The 23,042-nt window shown below is 36.8% G+C and overlaps 2 protein-coding genes across 2 annotated transcripts; both read left to right on the plus strand.

The window, feature by feature from the left end:
• Window positions 1-10,360: 10,360 nt before the first annotated feature.
• On the plus strand, window positions 10,361-13,048 carry LOC103429637 (monolignol oxidoreductase AtBBE-like 15). The gene is made up of 2 exons (XM_008367773.4): window positions 10,361-11,626; window positions 12,108-13,048. Exons 1-2 carry the CDS (start codon window positions 10,541-10,543, stop codon window positions 12,669-12,671), a joined length of 1,650 nt encoding a protein of 549 aa, XP_008365995.2. The 5' UTR covers window positions 10,361-10,540; the 3' UTR covers window positions 12,672-13,048.
• Window positions 13,049-15,338: 2,290 nt separating this feature from the next.
• On the plus strand, window positions 15,339-22,430 carry LOC103422318 (monolignol oxidoreductase AtBBE-like 15). The gene is made up of 2 exons (XM_070806057.1): window positions 15,339-16,029; window positions 21,330-22,430. Exons 1-2 carry the CDS (start codon window positions 15,390-15,392, stop codon window positions 22,292-22,294), a joined length of 1,605 nt encoding a protein of 534 aa, XP_070662158.1. The 5' UTR covers window positions 15,339-15,389; the 3' UTR covers window positions 22,295-22,430.
• The last annotated feature ends 612 nt before the right edge of the window (window positions 22,431-23,042 follow it).

Consider the following 23,042-nt stretch of genomic DNA (forward strand, 5'->3'; position numbering starts at 1 on the left):
TGGGTTTCAGAAATAAATAAAATAAATAATTAATTAAATGGGTTTGGGTTTAACGGGCCTAAGGCCCGAGTTCTACATAGTTTAAAGGACCTGGGTTCATTGGGTTTGGGTCGTTGACCCGTTTCTCGCAGAGGAAGAAAGCCGGAGCCTCCCGTGCTCTGGTCAACACCAAAACGCCACCCTAGTCTATGATCTAGGTACCAAAACTAAGGTAGATGTGAGATGGAGAGATTGTTATCTGAGATCTGTCGTGAAAATGGCCAGAGGTGGCCGGACTTAGCTCGAGAGTCACGGGGGTGGGGGTTCGCCAGAGGTTTCCTGGGTTTCTAGGCTTCACCGAGCTTCACAGAGACGAGGGAGAGTAAGGGGAGGTCCTCGCGAGGGTGAGGATGGTGGTGCCGTCGCCGGGGTGTCTCCTTGGGTGTGCATGGGTGTCGATCGGGAAAGGGTCCGAGAGAGTGTGAGTGTGTGAGAAAGAGTGAAAGTGAGTGAGAGAGAGAGAGAGCTCAGGGAGGAGAGAGAAAAAAGGAAAAGGATGGGGGCTTGCCACTTGGCAGGCAGAGATATGAGAGAATGAGAGAGAATCTGGAAAAATGGATCCGGATAGGGTATTAGATGAAGGATTAAAATGTAAATTTCATATACTTTAAGGGAAATTGTGAAATTACATTAAACTTTGGGGGTGGGGTTTCACATGTTTCCTTTACTTTTTGTTAACGCTTTAAAGATGAACAAAAATATGATGTTACTATGTGAAAAATATGATTAATTTTAGACTTGCTTATCATGACTTTGTTGTTATATAATTGTGGCTCCACCATTGCTACCCATGCTCCAGATCAGTGATAAGACCGAGATTACTTATTCTTCATTGCCTAGAAATAGGACCAAAAGCCTTCAAGTTTGGGACTTTCGTCAAATTCAATCACTACAATTATACAGACATTTGAGTGATTCTTCAATCAACCCAACTGCTCTCTAGCACAAACCCAATTGCTTAGCAAAACCTCGAACTCTTCAGCTACAATCTCAAAACCTTCATTCAATGCACACATTGCCTATGATCCCTAAGATATAATTATAACTTTGTTACTCAGTGGTACAATTTGGTTGACGTACAATTCCAACCACCCCTGAATTCCTGTCAAAGGCAAATGTTCATTAATTAGTCCAGTTTGATACTAGTGATCTCGGTGGACTCTTCTAGCATTATCTCGCCCATCATGGCCGGTATCTTGTTACAATAGTACTGTTTTCTTTACAGTTTTAGTCTATTTACGTTTCAAGTCTTGTAGTTCGGCTCATCAGCCTAGATTTCAGGTTGCAAGTCAACCCTGAATTCTAAGCCCGTGTTCACTCAAAAAGCCAAAAACAAAAAAAGAATTTAACAAAACCAACGTGCCACTCGGTGCAAAATCTTTTGGTGATGAAGTTAGTTTTACACACAACCCCTCACACACACTCAAATACAATCCCTTTGTTGGCAACCTCCAAAAGTGGCACACCTATTTTCTCTTTCTCTCGAGTCATCTCGTGGTACTAAGACCGAAAGCAACATTCGGTGCAAATACGTGTTAAATCCATTGCAGACTCTATCCAAATTTTCACACCAGCACGGTCAAAAGTGATTAATCGATGAGTGTCTCATCATCAAATTAATAATAAGAACTGAACTTTAGGAGCACTGTGGACCTTAGTTACAATAAATTATATCACTACCTTCTCTACTACGCACTCATCGTCTTTAATTAAAGTGTTAAAACACTCTGTCATGGCATCTCCTGGATCCTAGCAAACCCACGAATCTCGCCTCTAAACAATAGATTTGGTAGTTACATGTCTAAAGATGTCTTCAGTTAAATCCAGACGTGGCCAATATTTTATGCTATATATAATTCTAGTCGAATTAACACAACTAATTTAAAACTTTATAAAGATAATCACATGGGGTTCCTTCTTTACATTCTGTGTGGACTTGAACAAACTAATTAAGAAAATTAATTGTCATGAGTTCTTTGGCTCCTTAAACCCTTGATGAGTGTCCAAAATCTGTACTTTCCTATTCTATGCTAATATTGTTTTTTATGCCCGTCTATTTACTTTTCCACACTTAAACTTGAGCACAATATTATTTTTAGAAAATACTTGATTCTTAAATGTAAAGAGTCATTCTTTTTTGTAAATAAAATAAGAATTTTATATGTATATATGAAATTTTCTTATCAAACTGTAGATGAGTTAAAAGCGCTATATTAGCACAAAAACTAAGTACAAACTAGAGGATTTAATGCATTATTTGATTTTTCTCTTAAAAATAGGAGTAGCAGATGACTTTGTCACGACAATTCATTATTTTGGGAACGGAGAAGACTAAGAAAGGCATTTCAGCATCCCATGACGATCATCGTGTGATTCACTAGTATCAAGAATCGAACCCAGGATGTTAGGCCTGGAATTTGTTCCGACCATTGGAGCACCATGTGGTTGTTTTAATTCATTATTTGATGGTTATACGACAACATGGGCAGTAATAAAACAACTAATTTTGGAAAGGGTTGCTCTAAGAATTGGAAAAAAAATAAGGAAAAATTTAGAAACTAGTTATTGTCCATACTCATAATTCACCTAATGACTAAATTAATTAGTCATCACCATTACCAAATTCCCTTCTAGCATGACGTGCCTTAACATTGTCCTTGGTGGAACTGTATACTTTTCCAATAACAACCCACCAAGTATATTCCCACTGTACACATGCGAACTAAACTAGTGGCCATAGTTAAAAAGAATAAAACACTTGCTCCTAATCTGTACATCTGTTATAATATTTGTAAAGCACTGACCAGTAAGAGGAGTGGAAAATGGTACAGATATTAACCCAATTGAAGTGGCAGATATATGAATATGTATGCTCACTGTTGGGATGTTTACCAATATTTCAGTCCCATTGCAGACAAAGCAATATGTTGGGTGAGTGATATAAGACTTATAAGTTGCTTTATTTGACATTTGCAGATTAAGTGGCTTTCTTAAGACCCTCCGTTGTCTATGGAATCAATATATTAATATCTTAAGGAGTCGATTTATCTTTTGAAATCCAAAACCTTAAAAGTTGAATGGTCTTTGCGTATTAAGCGGCATGATTTTACTGCAGAGGACTTGATGCGGGAGCCAAGGCTAAAAAAAAAAAAAAAAAAAAAAAAATTGAAAACTTCTTGTTGGCTTTGGAAATTCAAATAATAAAGGTATTGTAATTTACTTTAATGACATAGGAACTTGTTAAGTCATTTTTAGAGAGTTTCTTAGGAAGTTGTGGTCTATTTATGCTTCTTTATCTTTAGTTCCTTTAAATATTGATGTATTAGAAGCCATTGCTAGACTTGAATGAATTAAAATATATTTTGCTTTGTTCAATTAAAGTGAGTGATTTTTCATTCCCCAATCAAGCATTTGGATTGGTCATGTGAGCGAATCCACGATTAGTGACATGAGCTAACTCTGTTGCCCCTGGTTGAGCGAATCCCAGGTTATCTATTCCCCTCTCCTCGATACCGTTAGTTCTATCCTGCATCAAGTGACATCATAGTAGGTTTTCCACTACAGTTGAAGATCATGCCTATGATTATCAATCCGTTTCAAGATCACATCGTTGAAGAGATTAGTTTCGTCGATTGGAATTCACCACCAATTTACGATGACTACGTTGATGAAGACGAAGCCAATAATCATTTTGTGAATGAAGTTAATGACAACAAGCCTTCCATGCATCAGATGGTAAGCTGTTACTGCTATTCATCTTTTGGATGCTACAAGGATCTTTCAAAGTACTCCAAGCATGATGCAAATGGAGATGCTTCAAACCTACAAGGAATGGATGATGGCAAAGTGCTACTGATGTCCCAAATGAATTTTGAAAAGAATTTCAAACAGTCTACAGTTTTTGTGACTTCAACATGGATGGAACAAGGCAGTGTCCCTCCTTCCTCAAGCCCATCAGTGATGCTTAAAGAGGCCACTCATGTGATAACTTGCGGTTATGAAGACAACTTAATGGGGTTTAGAGATAGGTTGGATTTACATATTTATCACAGAGAACAATCTAAGGGGTTTCAAGATGCATTCTAGTAGTTGGATGTCATTTTCAATCAAAAAGAAGGAACCAGGGCCTACAACGTTTGAAAGAATGGGGAAATGGTCATTTCATGAATATTTTGTGGCTTGGAACACTTTGATCGCCGTGAACTTCATTTTACTATTGTGGCTGTTGTGGAATAATATGCTAGGTCATCCCAAAGATCAAGGAAGACAAACTGAAACTCGAGGACGAGTTTTCTTCGAGAAGGGGAGAATGATGCGGTAGCCAAGGCTTAAAAAAAAAAACAAATTGAAAACTTCTCGTTGGCATTGGAAATTCAAATAATAAAAGCATTGTAATTTACTTTAATGATATAGGAACTTGTTAAGTTATTTTTAGAGAGTTTCTTAGGAAGTTGTGGTCTATTTATGCTTCTTTATCTTTAGTTCCTTTAAATATTGATGTATTAGAAGCCATTGCTAGACTTGAATGAATTGAAATATATTTTGCTTTGTGTAATTGAAATGAGTGATTTCTCCTTCCCCAATCAAGCATTTGGCTTGGTCGTGTGAGCGAATCCACAATTAGCAACATGAGCTAGCTTCGTTGTCCCTGGTTGAGCGAATCCCAGGTTATCTATTCCCCTCTCCTTGATACCCTTGGTTCTGTCCTGCATCATGACTGACAACAAAAAAAATGCTCCCACTATTTAGAATAAATTATTAGCTAGAGATGACCGTATCATATAACACATGACATGCTCAAGTAACATTGAGCATTCATAAAAATTAAAAAACCCGAATAATGAATTCAACGTGCATAAATAATCATTCATCTTTTTCACTTCTTGAGTATGAACGTCTAAAATAATTGTGGAGTTCAGAATGACATTTCGGGCAACTCATGTTTTTCTTTGTTCCTAAGTACAAATAACTTTTGGCTTCCTTTTAAGACTAGATTCATCAGAGTTTGTTGAATTTAACTCTCTTTTTTGTTTCCTCGACTTGTAAGTTGTAAAGTCTAATGTTAATTGATCCATACACAACACGAAGTCAGTCTAGTGCTCTTATGATTTTATAGTAACTTTTTGGAAAAAATGTCGGCAATGACTTTACTTAACCTTTCCTCTTGGTTTAATATATACAGTATATTGACCGAAAACGAGATATGAATATGCAAGGCTTTGTACAACTTGTTATTGTATCTTTTTCATAGTAAATGTCAAGAGTAATTCCAACGATTTTTTTTTAGAAAATCTCGATGGTACTAAGAAAAAAAAAAGTTTAAGATGATTTACAAGTGAGTTAAGCACATATTAGAACAATATTATAAAAGAAAAATATGACTTGATATGTATTTAGATGGCTTACCAACCACAAACTAACAAAGAAGCTAAACTGGATCAAATAAGCAACATTAAGAGTAAAAGCAAAGCGGTGCCTCTAGCTTCAAGTCATAGTTATGTTCAATATAATCCGAGAAGCACATCTGGTCAAAAAGGAATTAAAGAGGGGAGGAGAAAGAAGCTATATATTTATTTCGTGCAAGTATAATATTATTTACAAAGTTTGACACTTGTCAACATCTCTGCATCGTGAAAACGAATTAGCATAATTTTTACATGCATTTTGAAATATACCACCATTAATCTAACATATATATAAAACACAATCTCTCTTTTTAAAACCAAAGTCTTCCTTTCCCAAAGTTCAAGATACTTTGTTCACGTTAAAGTAAATAAAATAACACTGTTTGGGAATCATTACAAAGGACCATTTTTATCTCATTATACTGAGAAATGATAAACACAGTTTATGGTTCTTTGATACACCTTTTTTTTGGAAAGAGATATTCTCCTGATATCTTCTACTAAAGTTCACAGATCAAGTAATTCGGACCATTGAAATTTAATCCAATAATTAAAAATGGGGATCTCTTTTAAAAATTATAATAATTTTAACCGTTAGATCAAATTTCAAATACCTGGATCACTTGATTCATAGGCTTTGGTGGAGGAGATCCGGAGAGGATCTCTTTCCTTTTTTTTTTTTACTATCATATTGAATAAATTAATCAAAATTAATGGACAATTTAAAATAAAAAAATTAATGGACAAGATTAAACACTGTGTGAGAGGTTCAAAACGTGTGTTATCAATTTCCTTAGTATTTTGACATGGCCTAATCAAATTCTAGTATTCTTTTTCTCATAAAAATTGTCTGAAATTAGAGGTTAACGCAGGGTGCAGGAAGAAATCGTTTAAGTTTAGGTTAGGTCAATAGTTTGTTTCCCTAAATTGTAATTTACAAAACATCTCAAATTACTATAAGGACTAGTTTACATTCACCTCTCCAAAACTCAACAGTATTTTACATTGAAAGTAATTTTCGTACTCTTTTATTCTCTTCCTAAATAATTTTAGGGAAATTTTATTCGAACCCATGTAACATTTTTTTACACCAAATTTAAATTTAAATTGTTAATTGTCTATTGTATCTTATTGCATAATTACTATGTACAAAATGAAATTAATAATAAAACTCAAATTCATCAATAAACAAATTAAACCCTACCATCACTTCTGGTTTATCCTAGGTTCATTCTGGCTAAAACCTTAATATGTCTTGTAGAGAAAAACAAGTTTTTTTTATTGATGAATAGTGATTTTGAAGTTTTGAATCCTCCAACTAAGGTATTGACTCAATTTATTGTTCGTTTTATTTCAATTTTTTTTAAGTTTAGAAGATGAGTATTTGGGTTTCAATTTTTTTCATCAATCCCAAATGGTTTGTTAAACTTTCTGCAGTTGGAAATTATGAGGAAAAACTTCTTACCAATGTTCTTAGTTTATAAACTTCCTTGCTTGTTGATAAATATAAGGGGATGAATTGTTTGATTTGTTGCTTATGCACATCAGTAGAAAGAAAAAAGGCAAATGTATGAGTTTGGTAGTAGAAAGAAAAAAAAAAGTAGCCATGGAAATGCTAGTGGGAAGAGGGGTGAGCAAGGACGACTATTTTAAAAAAAAAAATTCAATTACAGATGTTATTTGGGTTTAAAGATAGATTAACTCTTTAATAAAAAAATAATATGAGTGAAGATAATAAGTTATGTATAGAAAGATGTTATATGGGTTTAAATAAATTTTTTCATAATTTTATTAAATTAAAAGAGAATCAACTAACCTAAATAAGACAGTAAATGCAAAACGAGAAAACAAGAGTAAGAGTATGAAAATCATTATTTTTCATAGCCTCAATTTCAGGTAGGTACAGTTAAGAATGAAATATCCTGGCTGATAAGGATTTAAATATAAAAATGTTAGTTATAGTCTAAACTATAACACGAGCGCAATAGCAGCTGAATTGAGGGCCACGATAGTTAATTATGGGCATGTCATTGTCCAATTGGTTATGCATTACTTTCTCTAGACGAGGCGTGGTGGTGACACAATAGTCAAATTGAGAATCTAGAAATGTGAAAGTTGATGTGATGTTATGTTATGTTATGCCAGCATTGTTGCTACGCTTTACTTTCCTTCCTTTCTCGTGTCTTTTAATTTGACCCAAATATATGACAGACAAATGATAAACACATTATTTCTAACTTCTTACATGATTTTGTTCAATTCTAACCGTTATTTTCGTTTTATTTTTTTAATTGGTTTTGAGAAGGTCATATCTGGCGATTAGGATCGAGCTTCACGGGATGTTTGTTTTTTATCTTTCCTCATCCACTTCTATCTTTTGTATGCCATGAAGTTATCCCTATCCAAACTAGCCGATGAGCATATATTTTGTGTATGTGAACAATTTTATTTATTTTTTTATTTTTTTATAAATGAGTGTGATTAGTTTTTAAAATTTTTAAAAGAGTATGAAAAAATGATGGTGAAACAATTTCTCTTAATAAGTGCATATTTTATCTTAATATTACATAATTACTGTTTTGTCATCCTTATGTAAATATTGTGTATCAAAAGTGAGGGTAAAATAAGAAAAATGGGGATATGATTGTTATTTTCTCAAAAGATACAAAATTACTATTTTGCCCTTATTATGTAAGTATTGTGTATTAAAAGTGAGGGCAAAATAGAAAAAAAATGAACAAAAAATTGACAATGATGGTTTTCTTAATAATAATATAGATTCTAAAGAATTAATGCATTAATTATCAGATAATCAACAATGATTAAGCTTTATGACTATGGCAAAGGGGGTTGCAGTAAAGTCAACTGAGTCTTGTGGCTCGTGTATATCATATTTGAGTTGTCAAGATTAGGAGTAGGCACGTTAGTGGGTTTATCAACAAACTCAACCAAAATTTGTTTAGTTGGGTTGGGTTATAAACTTGAAAATTTTACTTTCGAGTAAAAACTCAATCATCCGTTCAATAGGTGAACTGAGTTGGGTCGAAATATTCTTGATCCAATAGAAATCGACATACCATAATATTTAGTAGCGCTGTTACATGCCCACCAACCAAAAATAACCCTTCTCTCAAAATGCAATCCCTACTAGCCTTTTTTGACGAAAATACTCTTTATCGACACATTATTTATACATTATTGATGCAATATTGGTAGACTACTAATAAAAAATTGAGGGTACTTTTGTGAAAGAAGGCAGGGTACTTTTGTGAAAGAAGGCTAGTAGAGATTGCGTTTTGAGATGAGGGCTAATTTGGTAGGTGTATTTGTCAAAGGACTAGTAAGCCCAATTTTCCTTTTAAATATTATTGGCTACAATACTTGCATGTATTAATACAATAATTAATGACTGTCAGATATATTCATGTGAATAATATGTATTTAACACAATCATTATCTACCAGTTGAGATGGTGATTATATTAAACACATGTAAATATTGTAGCAAAATATGTATATTACATGTAAATATACATAAAATCTAATTGTTATTACACTTGTTTTTTTTTATAATTTATTTTAATAACGAAATTTAAATATTAAGTAATAGATAGTGATTGTACAACACAAATTTATATGATTTAATATGATTTTTTTTGTAGATTATTTGTCACTCATGCTCACTTTAGGGATAAGAAAGAAAGTAAATAATCTCAATCATAGTACCCACCCAAGCCAACCCGCCTTAAGATGGCTTAGCACTACATGAAAACATAGATTCTGTGAAATTGGCTCTATATGTGACCCTGCTTTCCTCATACATTCCCAACTAGAATTCTATACATGAACCAATATGTGACGTTTTGGGTGTCACTTATTCTTGGAACGCGTAGTGGGTTGGTTTGCCCATTTTTGTGTGGAAATAGATTTCAATAATGTCAACCTGAGCCTATTGAATTCGCCAATGAGTTGAAGTCTAACCTGACCAATCCACTAAATATCCATCCCTAGTCAAGATTATTATCTTAAATTTTTGGTCTTTTTTTTTTTGAATTGTTATTGACATTATAAAAATCTAATTATGCACTTCTCATAAGAGTATTTTTTTTTCTTTCAAAAAATTAAAAGTTTGGAGTGCACAACTAAATATTTGAAGTGTAAATAAAAATTTCATTTTTTTTTATAAACAATAACATTAGTAGGTTAAATTGTTAGTTGTTAGAGGAGAGGAGGAGATGGAGATGGAGATGAAGATCAGACTGAGCGCTAAGATGCATAAATATATTGCTTTCCATCATTACGGTAAAGCGCCCATTGCAATTCCCTTTTTTTTTTTCTAATACAATAATATATGTATACCAAGAAAATATAGTTTAAGGGTCTACCATAGTTTTAAGTGGCAAGTCGACGACAAACCTATTTTAAGTAACGATTTTTTAGTTCGAAACCGAAGCTCTACTATTTTATATAGCAAATTCAAGAAAAATAATTCTCTGTATAAAATATGTATTTTAAAAACTTGAACTTTTGGATATGAAATATTGATAAAGAAAAAAAAACTGATCAAATATATTGCACGTTCCTTTTGCCCAGAAAAATGAATTTTCTGATTCGGAACCATTTACAATGTACAGGGGAACTTGAATTTAAAGCAAGAACATGATAAAACCGTGTCTGGATGCTCAAAACATTAATTGTAAAGGAACATGAATTAAAAGAAATGGTAGATCAAAGATGTTGACTACTGCTGAATTGGTCCATACTCCACACTCTTCACACACTTGAAGAACAATATGAGTACATACGAGATAAAAAATATGTATTTATTTATTGAAATCTTATATATAAAATAATTATATATGACGATGTGACAGTTATAATTTGTTTATAAAATAAGCAGAAAAATTATACCACATTATCTATTCGGCAACAATCATCCATAATAATTTTTTCGTGCCAACGCCACATGACGTTTGCATTAGCTCAAGAGGACGTTGTGGTGTCAATGAGAGAATCGTGCTTCTATAAAGCAACACACACCATCATCCACTTTCCCAACACCACACCAAGCGAATACCTTAAACGAGGCAATTAGGCATGAATCATCCAATTCCAAACGCTTCAATTTTCTCACTGTTTCTTCTCCTGATTTCAACTCCATGGGCACATCCTCTAGCTTCATTACAAGAAGATTTCAGCCAATGCCTCTCGGAAAATTCTGAGATTTCAATCCCATTCTCCACGGCCTTGATCACCCCCAACAATTCTACATTCCTCCCATTCCTACAATCTTCAGCACAAAATCTTAGGTACTTGGTCCCTACAGCGCCAAAGCCTGAGTTTATCTTCACACCATTGCATGATTCCCACGTCCAAGCTGCTGTCATTTGCTCAAAGCAGCTTGGAGTCCACCTCAGAGTCAGAAGTGGAGGCCATGATTATGAGGCCGCCTCTTATGTCTCCCAAATCGAAACGCCTTTCGTCGTTGTGGACCTGGCCAAGCTTCGATCGGTCATCGTTGATATCCAAGATAACAGTACATGGGCTCAAGCTGGTGCCTCCATTGGTGAAGTTTACTACAGAATTGCAGAGAAGAGCAAAACACATGGCTTCCCTGCCGGGCTTTGCACGAGTCTAGGCGTTGGTGGGCACATAACCGGAGGTGCATATGGCACCATGATGAGAAAATATGGCCTTGGAGCTGACAATGTCATCGATGCAAAAATCGTTGACGTGAGTGGGAGAGTTCTCGATAGAGCAGCAATGGGAGAAGACCTTTTTTGGGCAATCAGAGGAGGAGGAGGAGGAAGCTTTGGAATCATTCTCTGGTGGAAGATAAAGCTGGTTCCCGTTCCGGAAACCGTCACAGTTTTTACTGTTCCTAAAACCTTGGAAACAGGCGCTACAAAAATCCTACATAAATGGCAACAAGTAGCTGCCACTGAGCTCGATGAAGATCTCTTCATGAGAGTCGTCATACAAGTGTCGGAAGATGGCAAAACTGCCAATAAAACTGTCACAACTCTTTACCAAGCCCAATTCCTTGGAGGTGCTGATAGATTGCTTGATGTTGTTCAAACCAGCTTCCCTGAGTTGGGATTGAGCAAAAGAGATTGCACAGAAACAAGCTGGCTCAAAGCTGTGATGTACATAGCAGGGTACCCAAGTTCGACCCCACCTGAGGTAATAATCATCTTATGTATTTGTTCAGGCTCATATAGGACTACTTATGTTAGAAATACTCATAAGTGCTTTTGTTAAAAGTGTTTTTACTATAAACATGTCAAAGTTTTTATTTAAAACCCAAGTAATACTGAGAAAACCACTTGAAAGTGCTTCATGATGTGCCTAGCTAGCAAGTGCTTTATGAACAACATCAAAAAGACTTTTCTCAAGTGTTTCTGCCAATTATTTATTTAGAAATACTTTTGTTATTATAGAATGGATTACATAGTACTCCTAGCAGTCCCAAATAGGCCTTTAGTGGAAACAATTTAATGCGTGAGGACGTAGCCCAATTATTTGTGTGAAATATCATATATCGTGTGTTCTTTGTGCTTGCTTGTTTCTAAATGAAGTTTGGACATTCACCATGTTCGTTTTACTCTTTTGGTGGATCCGTGGACTAAAATTTTATTTGTTGGTGCCTTTAAATTCCTAACAGGTTTTGCTTGAAGGAAAATCTACGTTCAAGAACTACTTCAAAGCCAAATCAGATTTTGTAAAAGACCCAATTCCTGAAAGTGGGCTTGAAGGGTTTTGGAAGAGGCTGATGGAGGAAGAGTCACCTCTAGTAATTTTAAACCCATATGGTGGAATGATGGGTAGGATTTCAGAGAGTGCAATTCCCTTCCCCCATAGAAAAGTTCTCTTCAAAATCCAGTACCTAACCACTTGGCAGGATGAGAAAGAAGATGAAGGAAAGCACATGGACTGGATCAGAAAGCTTTACAACTACATGGCCCCGTATGTCACAACGTTTCCAAGGCAGGCGTATGTGAATTATAGGGATCTTGATTTGGGGGTTAACAAGAAGAGTAACATAAGCTTCATTGAGGCAAGTGCTTGGGGGAAGAGGTATTTCAAGGACAACTTCAAAAGGTTGATTAAGATTAAGACCAAAGTGGATCCTGATAATTTCTTCAGGCATGAACAAAGCATCCCTCCTCTTCCACTCCCTGCAAGATCTAGAACTCGAGGCCATCACCATACAAAACAGAACAGCTAGATTATGGTGTTTGCAGCATGGTAAGTAAGGATTTGTTTGGTTTGATAAGTGTGCTTTGTTGAAGGGACTACTTAGCCAATTATACTTGGTATAGTGATTTTCACATCCCCGGTTTCTCTATTGCACTCATCTCTTTGCTTCCGCCTCTAGTTATTTTTTAATTTATTCGATCTAAAAACAAAGAGAGAAATGCATAGGAGAAAAAGAAAGTGCGAAAATCATCTACCATTTTATATAGACTAGAATAAAGTCATCAAAGAAGTATCTTGGTCTCGTCATCCAACTGTTGTAGAAAAGTGATGTTAATGTAACTGATATGAGGGTTGCAATAATGTGTTTGTAGAAGATAATTGAAATAAAAGTTTCTTTTTATTTCATTATTTAATTTATAAAATAAGGTTAACATACTACCACCTAATCTTTCAGAAACTACCAAAATTCGAAATCATATAACTGTTTAAATAAAATAGAAGCTTGAAATTCAAAATTTCAAAGTAATCCGAGTTATTATAGCCGAACAGCCCACTTCATGGGTTATATTTCAACAACCCAACTGATTTTTAGTCTCACTTTACATCTTAAATTGAATCTATCTTATTTTGTCTCTTGAAAGTGTAAAAATTGAGCGATTTCACTTCATTTCTATCAATTCTGACTCATGACTTTTAAATGAAAGGGCAGTATGGATATTTCAAACCATGCTAGTTGAGATGAGCCATTATGGTTGGCTATGTATGAAATTTTCAGACTGCCCTAAACCTCTAAAACTACCAAATCTTTGCCGCTGCATACATAAATAGAGTGACTTAACTCGATTTTGGCAGTTTTAAGAGGTAAATGAGGTAAATCCAATTTCAAAAATAAAGTATAATTAAAAAACAGTTTCAGACCGCGAATCAATACAAGCCTAAGAAAAACTACAAAGAAGTTTCCTCGGTTGGAAGTCTAGAGCCTGAGAACTGCAACAACAACAACAAAACATTTTCCTACTAAGTGGGGGTCGGCTATATGAATCTTAGAACGTCATTGCTCTCGGTTCTGTGTCATGTCCTTCGTTTGATCCAAGTACTCTAAGTCTTTTCTTAGGGTCTCTTCCAAAGTTTTCCTAGGTCCTCCTTTACCCCTTCGGCCCTGAACCTCTATCCCGTAGTCATATCTTCGAACCGGAGCGTCAGTAAATAAAATAATTAAGCTGGAGGAATTAGCCTAATTTGATTGCCCAAGATTTATCTTTTGACTAAACCCATAAGGCTGGAAAACGAGGCAGGCCTAATCATGCATATATTGGGATATTTTGTGGTGGAAAATGGAAAAGGATCCTCGCTTGATTCTTTTCCTGGGGATTCGGGGGATATTGTAATCATGTCCATTCATTGTACATCGTGTGGTTAGAAATCATTTAAAATTTAAATTTAAAATTAAATATAAATAGTACCTAACGAAAACTGACCGCACAATGTACGATGAACGGACACAATTACAAGATCCTCGGGATCCCCAAGAAAAGGATCCAGCGAGGATCCTTTTCTGTGGAAAATGAGTGTCAGATATATTAAAGTATATGATTCCGAAAATGATCAAGCGATCTGAACCTTTGAAATTTGATTCAACGACTAAAAACAAGAGCCATCTTTAAAAGTTATAATAACTTTAACCGTTAGATCAAATTTCAAGGGTCTGGATCACTTGATTCGGTGGCCTTGATGGAAGAGATTCGGAGAGGATCTATTTCCTTTCATTCCATATTAGTGTTGAGTCATTGAGTCATTGACCAAGATGACCTATAATTTTTTTTATAGATTCGAATTAAATACTAAATTGTCATTAGATAAATGGATTCTCGAAATCATAATTTGTTAGAAAACGGGCTAAACAAACATGCATGTGGGAAAGTATACAATAATTGAACCCCAAAATTATGAGTTATTAGACCATCTCCAAAGAAGTTGTCAAATTTTAAATATAAAATTTAAATTTTGACAGCTTATGTGGCACTTTGACATCTTTTAAAGTTTTATTCTCCAACCAATATGTCAAATTAAATTATTATTTTATAAAATAAATTATTAAATTAATTAAAATTTAATAAAGGACATTTAAAGTTTAATCAGTAATCTGTTCACTTTCCTTGATTGAAAAGAAGAAAAAAAATAGGATAATTGTATCAGTCAACTCAACATTAATTATAATAAATGATTAACCTAAGTAAAAATTAATAAAATACATTTAATAATTAATAAAAAAAACATTTGAAGCTGCTGTCAAATTTGACAGCAACCTTTTTACCTTTTTGCTGCCAATTCATGTCATCGCCACATAGGATTTGGCACTTTGGTTGGAAAATATTAGTGTGGTTTTTTTTACTATTATAGTTGATGTGTACGTTTTGACATCTCTTTTGGAGATGCTCTTAGGAAAGGGATCAACTTCTTGTTTTGAACAAATTTTTTATATCATATCAGTAAAGTGTTGAATGCTGTCAATTATGAATAAAATATTTAAACGAGTTTTTATTTTCATTTAATATTACAGTCTAGATGAGAAGTTTTATGTTTAATTCTAGTCAAAGGCGAATTTTAACCCAAAATGATTTGATATCACTAAAATGATTCGATATCCACTAAAAAATGATCCACTAAGAGACCTTCAAACTTCTATTAAGCTGCACAAGACACTTAATTTCCTCAGCACCATCGAACTCCAAACAAGCAAAACAAAATGCTTCCAATCTTTTCAATTTCTTCTCTTTATCTTTTCCTTGTGCTATCAACTTCATGGGCACATCCTCCACCTTCAACACAAGAAAATTTCATCCAGTGCCTCTCACATTATTCTAACACTTCCATTCCATTCTCTTCAGACTTTCTCACTCCAAAAAATTCTAGCTTCACTGCTGTCCTTGAATCATCTGCACAAAACCTCCGGTACTTGGTCTCTTCAGTGCCAAAGCCGGATTTTATTTTCACACCGGTGCATGATTCTCATGTGCAAGCCGCTGTTATTTGCGCGAAAAAGCTTCGAATCCATCTCAGGTTCCGAAGTGGAGGCCATGATTATGAAGGCCTCTCCTATGTCTCCCAAATCGAAACACCTTTCGCTGTTGTTGACCTTGCCAACCTTCGATCCGTCAGTGTTGATATTAAATCCAACACTGCATGGGTTCAAGCTGGTGCCACCATTGGTGAACTCTACTACCGAATTGCAGAGAAAAGCCAAACTCATGGTTATCCTGCCGGGATCTGCACGAGTCTAGGCGTTGGTGGGCACATAACTGGAGGTGCCTATGGTTCCATGATGAGAAAATATGGCCTTGGTGCTGATAACGTCGTTGATGCACGAATCATAGACTCTAATGGGAAAATTCTGTTAGGAATGTCGGTACTACAAGATAGAGAATGCACAAGGTAAAGTAGAAAATGGACGCCAAGAATTTATGTGGTTCGGCAATTTATGCCTACGTCCACCAAACAAGGATCAATCTTCACTATATGAAAAAGATGAATACAACAAGAGTAGTCTTACCAAGCCAAAGACAAGGCTTGATGGATACAAGAAAGTATAACACACACTTTCTATCACTCTAAACTTCACTCACACAATGTGTAGTGGAACACTCTCACTCTCACTCTTGGAGTGGAACTCTAGCTTTGGACTTGATCCTTTGCTACTCACTCTTCTCTTGATTTGTTGGTTCACTACAACATCACACCCATATTTATAGGTGAGGGTTTGGCATTCTACTAGTTTCTAGTGTATTCTTCAAACCTCTAGCATAGAAAGATCTAGACTAGCCACAAAAGTGTGGCTTCTAGATCTTTCCATTTGCAACCAAGGAAGCTAGTACTCTCTAGCTTCTTCCATCAACTTAATAACATGCTAGAATTGTCTAGCAAGCTCCAGCCTCATCTCTTGCTTACTAGAATAATCTAGAACATTGATCATGGGCTGGACCATATACCAACAATCTCCCCCTCCAGTCCATGAGGGAGGAATTCCGATCATGACTCCAAGTTACCTGGAGTTCATCCCAGCAGCCTTAATGCAGAATTCCAACTTTGATTTTGTGACTACCTTTGTCAACATATCTGAAGAATTATTATCGGTATGAATCTTCTTCAGCTGCAGCAACTTGTTCTCGATAGCGTCTCTAATCCAGTGATAACGAATATCAATGTGCTTAGTGCGTGAATGATATGTAGTGTTCTTGCTCAAGTCCAGAGCACTCTGACTATCACAATAAATGCCATAATCACTTTGCTTCAAACCCAACTCTTGGAGAAACTGCTTCAGCCACAACAACTCCTTGCATGCTTCTGTAGCGGCTATGTATTCAGCCTCGGTTGTGGACAAAGCAACACACTTTTGCAACTTGGATTGCCAAGACACGGCTCCCCCGGCAAAAGTGAACAAGTACCCAGACGTAGATTTTCTGCCATCCAGGTCACCTCCCATGTCAGCATCTGTAAATCCTTCCAAGATTGGTTTGGAACCGCCAAAGCACAAGCACATCTTAGAAGTCCCCTTCAAATATCTGAGAATCCACTTAACAGCTTCCCAATGGTCTTTCCCTGGATTAGAGAGAAACTTGCTCACCACACCTACTGCATGAGCAATATCTGGCCGTGTGCACACCATTGCATACATGATACTTCCTACTGCTGAAGAGTAGGGAACAACTGCCATTTTCTCCTTTTCTTCATATGTTTTTGGACACGACTCTTTGCTCAACTTGATATGATTGGCTAAAGGTGAGCTTACCGATTTGGCTGCTTTCATGTTGAACCTTTCAAGCACCCGTTCAACATATTTTTCTTGTGACAGCCACAACTTCTTGGATTTTCTGTCACGAATTATCTCCATGCCCAAAATCTGCTTGGCTGGCCCTAAGTCCTTCATGTCAAAGGACTTAGATAACTCTTCTTTGAGCTTTTTAATCATAAAAGCATCTTGACCGACAATCAACATGTCATCAACATAAAGCAACAAAATGATGAATTTACCTCCAGAAAATTGTTTGATATAGACACAAGAGTCAGCATGAGTTCTCTTGTACCCATTACTCACCATGAATGAGTTGAACTTTTTATTCCACTGTCTCGGAGCCTGCTTAAGACCATATAAGCTTTTCTTGAGCTTGCACACCAAAGTTTCTTTACCCTTGACTTCAAAGCCTTTGGGTTGCTCCATATATATCTCCTCTTCTAAGTTACCGTGGAGAAATGCAGTTTTAACGTCTAACTGCTCGAGCTCAAGATCCATGCTTGCTGCCATACCAAGGATAACTCGAATGGAAGTCATCTTCACCACCGGTGAGAAAATCTCATCAAAGTCAACTCCTTTCTTTTGACCAAAACCTTTGACAACCAAACGAGCCTTGTACCTTGTCATGTTGTCGTCATTTTTCAATTTGAACACCCACTTGTTTTTCAATGCTTTTCTGCCCTTTGGAAGCTCCACCAGCTCATAGGTATTATTCTTTAATAAGGAATCCATCTCTGACTCCATTGCCTTCATCCATTTATCACTGTCGTTATGAGCTCTGGCCTCCTCATAAGTTTCGGGCTCTCCATAATTAGTCAACATGATATACTCTGATGAAGAATACTTGGTAGACGGTCTTCGACTTCTGCTGGATCTTCTGACCTGATCTTCATTCTCTTGCGGGGCTAGAGGCTCCCCCTGATTGGATTCTCCTTGAATCTGCTCTTCTTGACTAGGCTCCCCCTGATCAGCAATCTCATGGTCTGGCACATCTTGATCAGGCTCCCCCTGATCAGCATTATCTGGTTCTGCAGGCACTTCATTGGCAGCTGCTTCAGGGATGTCATCGTGACTTTCTTCATCTGAAGCTAATGGATCAACTCCTCTGTCTGCACCATCTGGTTGTGCTTCTTTATCCGAATCCCCAATTGTTTGATCTTCATAAAAGACCACGTCTCTACTTCGAATAAACTTCTTCTGGTATGGGTCCCATAATCTGTAACCAAAATCTTCACCGCCATAACCAAGAAAGATGCACGGTGTAGCTTTGTAGTCTAACTTCGATCTCTGCTCTTTGGGCACATGCACAAAAGCTTTGCAACCAAACACCTTCAGATGAGAGTAAGACACATCATTACCAGTCCATACTCTCTCTGGAACATCAAGACCTAATGGTACTGATGGAGATCGGTTGATCAAATAGCAGGCTGTCCTTACAGCTTCACCCCAGAACTGCTTAGATAACTTTGCAGTCCTCAGCATACACCTGACTTTCTCCATGATGGTTCGGTTCATTCTTTCAGCAACACCATTATGTTGTGGAGTTCCAGGAACTGTCTTCTCATGACGTATGCCATGTTTCACACAATACTCTCTAAACTGGTGAGATGTGTACTCGCCGCCGTTGTCGCTACGAAGGCACTTAAGAGGTTTCCCAATTTCCCTCTCCACCATGGCATGGAACTCCTGGAATGTCTGAAACACCTGGTCTTTGGATTTCAACAAATACACCCAAACCTTTCGTGAAGCATCATCAATATATGTAACAAAATATTTATTTCTTCCGAGTGACTCGACTTCCATGGGACCACACACATCTGAATAAACAAGATCTAACAAATTTCCTTTCCTTGTAGATGGAATCGAAAAACTAATTCTTCTTTGTTTTCCTAATAAACAGTGCTCACAAGAGTTTAACGACGTACCTTTGGCAAAGGGAATGTGAGACTTCTTTGCCAAAACCTGTAGGCCTTTCTCGCTCATGTGGCCTAGCCTCTTATGCCACAAGTCTAGAGATGAGTCTTCCACAGCATTCAACTCACCTTTCAAAACCTTGGCATTTGACCGGTACAACGTACAACAAAGTCGTGCTCTTGCTACCACCATTAAGCCTTTAGTAAGCTTCAATTTTCCTTCGCCAATATGGTGATAATATCCTTGTCGATCAAGGGTACCGATGGATATCAGATTGAGACGTATATCAGGAATATGTCTCACATCTTTCAACATCAATTGGCAGCCGAGATTAGTTCTTAAGCAGATATCACCAATTCCAAGAATTTTGGAATAGCTTTCATTCCCCATCTTCACTATGCCAAAGTCACCTTCTTTGTATGTACTGAAGAACTCCCGTTTGGACGTAGCATGGAAGGAAGCTCCATTATCAAAGATCCATTCAATGTCTCTGTCAGAGTTGCCCATATGCAGACATTCACCAACAGACAATATTTCTGGTACATCACCACATATGACATCGGTGGTATTGCCAGTATCATCTTTCTTCTGATTGTTTCCTTCCCTTTGCTCTCTCTTCCAAACTCGACAATTTTTCTTCATATGGCCTTCTTTGCCACAATGGTGGCATGCACCCCTGAACCTTGACTTGGATCGGCTAGGACTCCTGCCATGACCTCTAGGCCCTCTACTCTTGCTTCTTCCGCGGTTCTCTGTGACAAATACTTGGCTGCTATCTGTGCCAGAAGTCTTTCTCCTTGTTTCTTCATTGAGCATGCTATTTTTAACATTATCAAGAGTAAGAACACCATTAGAAGCAGAGTTACTTATACTCACCACAAAGGTCTCCCAACTGTCTGGCAAGGATCCAAGTAACAAGAGCGCTTGTAGCTCGTCCTCGATCGTCATTTTCATAGTAGCCAACTGGTTGATGATATTCTGGAAATTGTTCAAGTGTTCTGCTACACTTAAACCATCCTTGTACTTCACATTGATGAGCTCTTTGATCAAGAAGGCTTTCTTGGCTGGGGTCTTCTTCTCGAACAAGGACTCAAGCTTCGTCCAAAACTCGCGAGCATTGGTTTCATTAGACACATGGTGAAAAACACTATCATCCACCCATTGTCTAATTGTGCCAATAGCCTTGCGATTCATCTTCTTCCACTCGGCATCGGACATGCTCTCGGGCTTAGCGGCATCTCCTTCAATTGGCTCATGCAAATCCTTGCAATAGAGAATGTCCTCCATCCTTGGCTTCCATGTTACCTAATTGGAGTTGGTGAGTTTGATCATAGTGCCACTTCCTTCCATCTCGTAGTACGAGCCAACCGGGCTCTGATACCACTTGTTAGGAATGTCGGTACTACAAGATAGAGAATGCACAAGGTAAAGTAGAAAATGGACGCCAAGAATTTATGTGGTTCGGCAATTTATGCCTACGTCCACCAAACAAGGATCAATCTTCACTATATGAAAAAGATGAATACAACAAGAGTAGTCTTACCAAGCCAAAGACAAGGCTTGATGGATACAAGAAAGTATAACACACACTTTCTATCACTCTAAACTTCACTCACACAATGTGTAGTGGAACACTCTCACTCTCACTCTTGGAGTGGAACTCTAACTTTGGACTTGATCCTTTGCTACTCACTCTTCTCTTGATTTGTTGGTTCACTACAACATCACACCCATATTTATAGGTGAGGGTTTGGCATTCTACTAGTTTCTAGTGTATTCTTCAAACCTCTAGCATAGAAAGATCTAGACTAGCCACAAAAGTGTGGCTTCTAGATCTTTCCATTTGCAACCAAGGAAGCTAGTACTCTCTAGCTTCTTCCATCAACTTAATAACATGCTAGAATTGTCTAGCAAGCTCCAGCCTCATCTCTTGCTTACTAGAATAATCTAGAACATTGATCATGGGCTGGACCATATACCAACAAATTCTTGATCGGAAAACAATGGGGGAGGACTTATTTTGGGCAATAAGAGGAGGTGGAGGAGCAAGCTTTGGAATCATCCTTTGGTGGAAGATAAAGTTAGTTCCAGTTCCACAAAATGTGACAGTTTTTTCAGTTGCGAAGACCTTGGAACAAGGTGCCACAAAGTTCCTCCATAGATGGCAACAAGTAGCTCCATTTGTTGATGAAGATCTCTTTATCAGAGTTTTCATACAAGTATCAAATGATAGCAAAACGGGCAACAAAACTATCACAACTGTTTACCAAGCTCAATTTCTTGGAGATTCTAAAATATTACTTAATGTTATGCAAAAAAGCTTCCCTGAATTGGGTTTGACAAGAAATGATTGTACTGAAACAAGTTGGATCAAATCGGTACTATATATAGCAGGGTACCCAAGTGGAACTCCTACTGAGATTTTGCTACAAGGAAAAGCTACCCTACCCAAGATCTACTTCAAAGCCAAGTCAGACTTCGTCAAGGACCCGATTCCAGAAATTACGCTCGAGGGGCTATGGAAGAGGCTGCTGCAAGAAACCTCTCCAGTGATGATTTTGAATCCGTATGGCGGAATGATGAGCAGGATTTCTGAAAGCGCAATACCTTTTCCCCATAGAAATGTTCTCTTCAAAATTCAGTACTTGACTGTATGGCAGGCTGGAGATGAGGCAGAGCACATGGAATGGATTAGGAAGCTTTACAGTTACATGGCTCCTTATGTCACAATGTTTCCAAGGCAGGCATATGTGAATTATAGGGATCTTGATTTGGGGACTAATAAAAAGAGCAGTACAAACTTTATTGAAGCAAATTCTTGGGGTTACAGGTACTTCAAGGACAATTTTAATAGATTGGTGAAAGTTAAGACCAAAATTGATCCTGATAACTTCTTCAGGCATGAACAAAGCATCCCACCTCTTCCACAAACTCAAGGCCATATATAGATGGCTAGGAGCCTCGATATGGTGTTTGCAGAAGCTTAAGGGTTTCGTTGCTATGATCTGTGTGCTCTGTATATGCTTCTGTTTAGCCAATTATATACATTGGAATAAAATTTCAGAGAAGTCTATTTGCCCTCTATTCTCTAGTCCGTGTTTTGTAAAGTAGTGTAATGTAGCTAATTTGCACTCTGCAACAATGAGTTTATTGTGGTAGATAATTTAAATACAATATTTCTCATCATAGATGAGATTAGACTAGTTGGCCAGGATAGTATGCCGGCCCTTTTACACCCAAGTTCGAAACCCCTTCCTTGTTAATTAGAGTAGTTTAGAATATAATATGCCTTATAAAATATATGGCTTAGCCCAACTTTTCTCTAATTTTTAGGCATTAGTCATTCAGTTAAGTTATATAGAAGAAGAATTTACAGTTAATTATACTCATCAACTAATTTGTAAATAATTCTCAACAAAATGTAGGTATCCATAAGCTCAAAAAGGGGGGAAACAGTAATAAAATGGGAGGGGGTCTCCAAGGCAACTAGGGGACAAAGTGGTGGTCTTTTTTTGTTATGGAAAAATCAAATTCTATTTCTATTACTGTTCTCCATTCACATGCTCGGTACATCCATTCTGTAGCCACTGATTCGAGAGCTGGTGCTCCTTGGTTTCTTTTTTGTGTATGCTTATCCCCAAAAAGAAAACCAACCTCAACTTTGGAATTAGTTGCTTCATCTTCAGCCTGCTAATG

Source organism: Malus domestica, chromosome 10 (assembly GCF_042453785.1).
Source record: "Malus domestica chromosome 10, GDT2T_hap1".
In the NCBI taxonomy this organism is placed as follows: domain Eukaryota; kingdom Viridiplantae; phylum Streptophyta; class Magnoliopsida; order Rosales; family Rosaceae; genus Malus; species Malus domestica.

Bases quoted from the DNA above. Each gene is read 5' to 3' on its own strand.
- LOC103429637 (XM_008367773.4), top strand. From the start codon at position 10,541: ATGAATCATCCAATTCCAAACGCTTCAATTTTCTCACTGTTTCTTCTC. The intron at 11,627-12,107 runs GTAATAATCATC...AATTCCTAACAG, and splicing joins CAAGTTCGACCCCACCTGAG to GTTTTGCTTGAAGGAAAATC.
- LOC103422318 (XM_070806057.1), top strand. From the start codon at position 15,390: ATGCTTCCAATCTTTTCAATTTCTTCTCTTTATCTTTTCCTTGTGCTA. The intron at 16,030-21,329 runs AAATTCTGTTAG...CCATATACCAAC, and splicing joins AATCATAGACTCTAATGGGA to AAATTCTTGATCGGAAAACA.